The following is a 4,015-nucleotide window of genomic DNA, read 5'->3' on the forward strand; positions in this document are numbered from 1 at the left end:
AAGCTCACATCATCCCGGCGTTGGGAACATGTTGCTTTCTTGCGTGCAAACGGGACAAATGTTTCAGTACACGCACGAGTGTCTATTTTGCACATCTTGCAACGGTCTACCTTTACCACTCGTTAGATGCATGGCCCCATTCTCTTCAGTGACACGCGTACAGAGACCACGTTCCCAGCCCTTCCGACCCTCGCCGTCGCCGTGACCCAGACACCGTCACGTCGTTCCTCTCCGCTGCGCCCCCCCCCCCCGCCCCGCCTGGTTGGTACCCTCGAGGTCATGCCGGAGGCCGAGTCGAGCCGCCCGCGCCGTCGTGACCTAGTTTCTGCAGCGCAAGATTGCCCGGTCACGGTGGCGCTGCGCCCCCCCCCCCCCCCCCTCCCGTCTGGGGTCTGAGGGAGGGAGGGAGGGGGAGGGGAGGTCAGAGTCTGGTGCATCGGAGGTCGGGACTGGTTAGTCGCCGGACGTCGCTAAGACACGAGGGATCCAGATCTGACGTTGTCTGAGATTACGAGGAATTGAAATATGACGTTGTTCGAGGGCTTCTGGTGTTTCAGGGAGCCGGGTGTCGTAGAGGTCCTGATGTCGGAGGGAGTTGTTTGAAAGAGATTTCCTGAGATTGACGCGATAACTGTTTTGCTTTCTTGCACACAAAGTTCCGCTAGCCGGGCGCGTTGGCTGACGTGCCCAGAATGCGACTTTGTAGAATATGGCTACCATATATGTGCTACTTTTATGACTAGAATCTTACTGGGTGAAACCTTAAACGCATAATCCTTGAACCCGTGATTAAATTTCAAGGAAAGCGAGGTCTGAAAATTACAATTTTGATAACCTTAACAGCTAATGCGTCGACAAGCTTGCTCATAATCGTATCTAGGGACTCAGGAGCCTTGCGACTCTGTGTCAAGGCCTAACAGTGATGCAAATCACACGGCCCAAGGGACGGGCAGAGGGCGGAACACGGCCCAAGGGACGGATGGAAGGAAGAGCACGGCCCATGAGACGGGTGGAGGGAATAGCACGGCCCATGGGACGGGTGGAAGGAACAGCACGGCCCATGGGATGGGTGAATGAACAGCACGGCCCATGGGATGGGTGGTGGGAAGAGCACGGCCCATGGGACGGGTAGAGGTAAGAGCACGGCCCATGGGACGGGTAGAGGTAAGAGCACGGCCCATGGGACGGGTAGAGGTAAGAGCACGGCCCATGGGACGGGCGGAGGACGTTAAACTCTGCCTGAAAAAGTTGTATTCTCGCAAAATGAAGGGCTTTATTCCAGTTGGCTGGGCACGGCAAGGCGCCTGGCTCGTAGGCGTTCGCCAAGGCTGCTACATTAGTCATGCTGAGAACGGGAAGGCAATTTGATTTTACGCCGGTAATAGTTCAGCGTCTGCAGAAAGCGTGAATGCCGTGAGAATCGTGGATTATGTGATTTCAGCTCCATAGCACACTTCCGCGTTGCGATGTCTTCTGACAATGCTGTTACAAGGTGCCTGGGTTCTGGAGTCTGGAAACGGTAGCGAGGAGAATAGAGGTGGAGGCATTTCTATGACGAGCCGATGGCGGACGTTTTTTAATGAGACGAATGCCATGAAACCTTTTGTCTGTGCTTTTTGTGCATATCAATACAATCTGACATACGTATAATGAGATTGCAATGTGAATAATATTTCAAGAACGTGATGCCGATGACCTGTGCATCATACCTTTGAGACGAAACTGAAACCAATGAGCATCTCTCTCTAACAAAAACGGGCGTGCTCTTTTTGGGGTAGGCCCATGGGTAGGAGGGCCATGCCGTGCCTCTGGCAAGGCTGTCCCCTAATGAAGTGATCAGTAAGTGCCGTCAGTGGCGAGCGTGCGAGTTGCAACGAGTGTGAATATGTGTTACTTATCGAAAGTGGGCGGGGGTTGAAGGAGGGGGGGGGGGGGGGGAGGGGTGGCATGGTGATATCTCACATGCTTATTGCGACTGCCATCCCATTCTAAGGGCATCTACATTACGCATGGCGCCCGTCCCCCAAAAACATAACTTGCAGTACGTTCCACGGTACGCACGAGACCATGTCACCCACGCAGCGCGCGACCTGTCGGTCACGTTACCGTCTGTGGCCAGCGATGACCAAGGTCAGTGTGTTATCGCGGCTGGCGGACTATTGACAGCAGGCAACGACGACAGATGCAATTATGGCCCGGGGAAAACGACTGGACGAGTACACGCGGGTGAGGGTTTTGCGAGGCTGTTGGACCAAGGGTAGCAGGCTTCATGTCGGTGGTTGGTCTTGCGAGCCCGGCTGTCAAAGCTTGACCCATAACTCTGTGAAGTTGGGTCTAAACTAAACTAAACAAACCGATCTTTCGCGTCTATATCTTTCTAAACGAACATTACGTTGCTTGAAAGCTTGGGTTATGACGGTTTTTTGGGCTCACTATGGGCCAAACAATGCAACTCGCTACAGACCACTGCAACAACGACGGTTTCATAGGACTCCATATTGTTACAAATGGCGTTTGAATGTTAGCATCCTTACGTTTGTTGCGCCGGTCGACTGCTCAGTAGATTGTTATACCTTAGGTCAATTTGATATCCTGGTGGGAACAGCGCTCACTTAAAGGAAATGTTTCACGTTTGAAGGTATTGAAACAAGCATCAGATGTGATCAAAAAGTTCATATGTAACTGTTGGTATACTCTTTAGGTGGAAAAGACTGCTCTAGACAGCACAATTATTTATTTAGTAAATATGTTCCTCAATGCGTCATGGTTTGCTTACGTCATCGCAGCTGGCACAATATTAATCGAGAGCCAATTGACGGTAGTTATATCCGGAAATAGTGTTCGCAAACACCAGATAGCAACGTTTCGACAATTATATTTTGCGTGGCCTTGATATCCGCATGGCTTGTGGAATGGCAGGATTTAAATTATTACTATTATTATTATTGCTGTTGCGAACCGTGGCGAAATTCAACGGGTGGCTGTTCTAACGCCGCGTCAGTACATACTACATAGATAAACACAGAACACGCAGCACATGCAAATGGGACGCAACGCCAGCGATACACATACGATGTTATAAAACATGAGCGACTGATGATACAATCAGGACCTGTACGTCGTGGCCAGTTAGTTAATGTAGGTAAGTTCTCTGATGAAAGACATTGCTCTGCCCCTCAGCTCATTTAAGTTTTTGCACTGGCGCGTGTCAACAGGGAGGTGGTTCCACGCCGCCACGGTTCGATAGGGAAATGGCCTTTTTACGCACTCTAAGCGAGGGTGTTTTACAGCGCTCGTCTGCAGTACAGTTTTGTCATCGGTGGCTCTGGTGTGCTGCTGAGATTCTTCAGATCGGCGCCTGATCAGGCTGCTGATAGCCCGTGGCCCATCAGGCACGTAAATGGCGCAATGCGAACATACGCAGTCGCGGTAAATGACGTTGTTAGGACATCATGAATGCCAGGGTGACTTTTAAGTACTCTCCCCATTTTTGCGGGCGTACAGCTAAAAAATAGCGGGGCTTAGGCCTGAAGAGGACAGGGTTGTAAACAGCGCCGAAATGTCTTTAAGATGGCTATTTCAGTTCAAAACCCCATATAGGTGTGGAACATTTCCTCGAATGCTTCAGAAACGCGTGCATTATCTGTAGCTTTCCCAAGATGCATATCGCCGCTGTTGTGATATGTCATCGCGTTGTGTTTTACGTTATAATTAACTTAAGTGCTTAATAAATGAACTCGTCATGTTCTAAACTAACTGCTCTTACTATTAAAACAAGACAAATTGTTTACATCATCTCTCCAAGACATACATACAACAGATCGTCCTTAACAGCTGCCTTCCTATGCCATCTTTCTTCCTATCTTCCCTCCCTCTGTGCCGTTCGTCCCCTCTTTTTCTGGCGCTGTCGGGCCGTGGTCGATGATATTGGACCCAACAAGGCTTTGGTCCATTTGCCAGGCCATTATCTCGCGGCCTCCCGCTATTACCTCCGGAACGTCAGCATGCTGCCGAA

At 50.6% G+C, this 4,015-nt stretch overlaps 1 protein-coding gene across 1 annotated transcript in view; it reads left to right on the top strand.

The window, feature by feature from the left end:
• Positions 1 to 1,449, top strand: part of LOC119095192 (sodium/calcium exchanger 2) — a 13,397-nt gene extending 11,948 nt beyond the window's left edge. Inside the window, exon 4 of the mRNA XM_037218066.1 lies at positions 1,442 to 1,449. Coding sequence (XP_037073961.1) covers positions 1,442 to 1,449 — 8 coding nt within the window. The remainder of the gene's footprint in view (positions 1 to 1,441) is intronic.
• Positions 1,450 to 4,015: the final 2,566 nt, after the last annotated feature.

The sequence above is a fragment of the Pollicipes pollicipes genome, unplaced genomic scaffold, assembly GCF_011947565.3.
Source record: "Pollicipes pollicipes isolate AB1234 unplaced genomic scaffold, Ppol_2.1 Scaffold_4219;HRSCAF=4965_pilon_pilon_pilon, whole genome shotgun sequence".
NCBI classification, from domain to species: domain Eukaryota; kingdom Metazoa; phylum Arthropoda; class Thecostraca; order Pollicipedomorpha; family Pollicipedidae; genus Pollicipes; species Pollicipes pollicipes.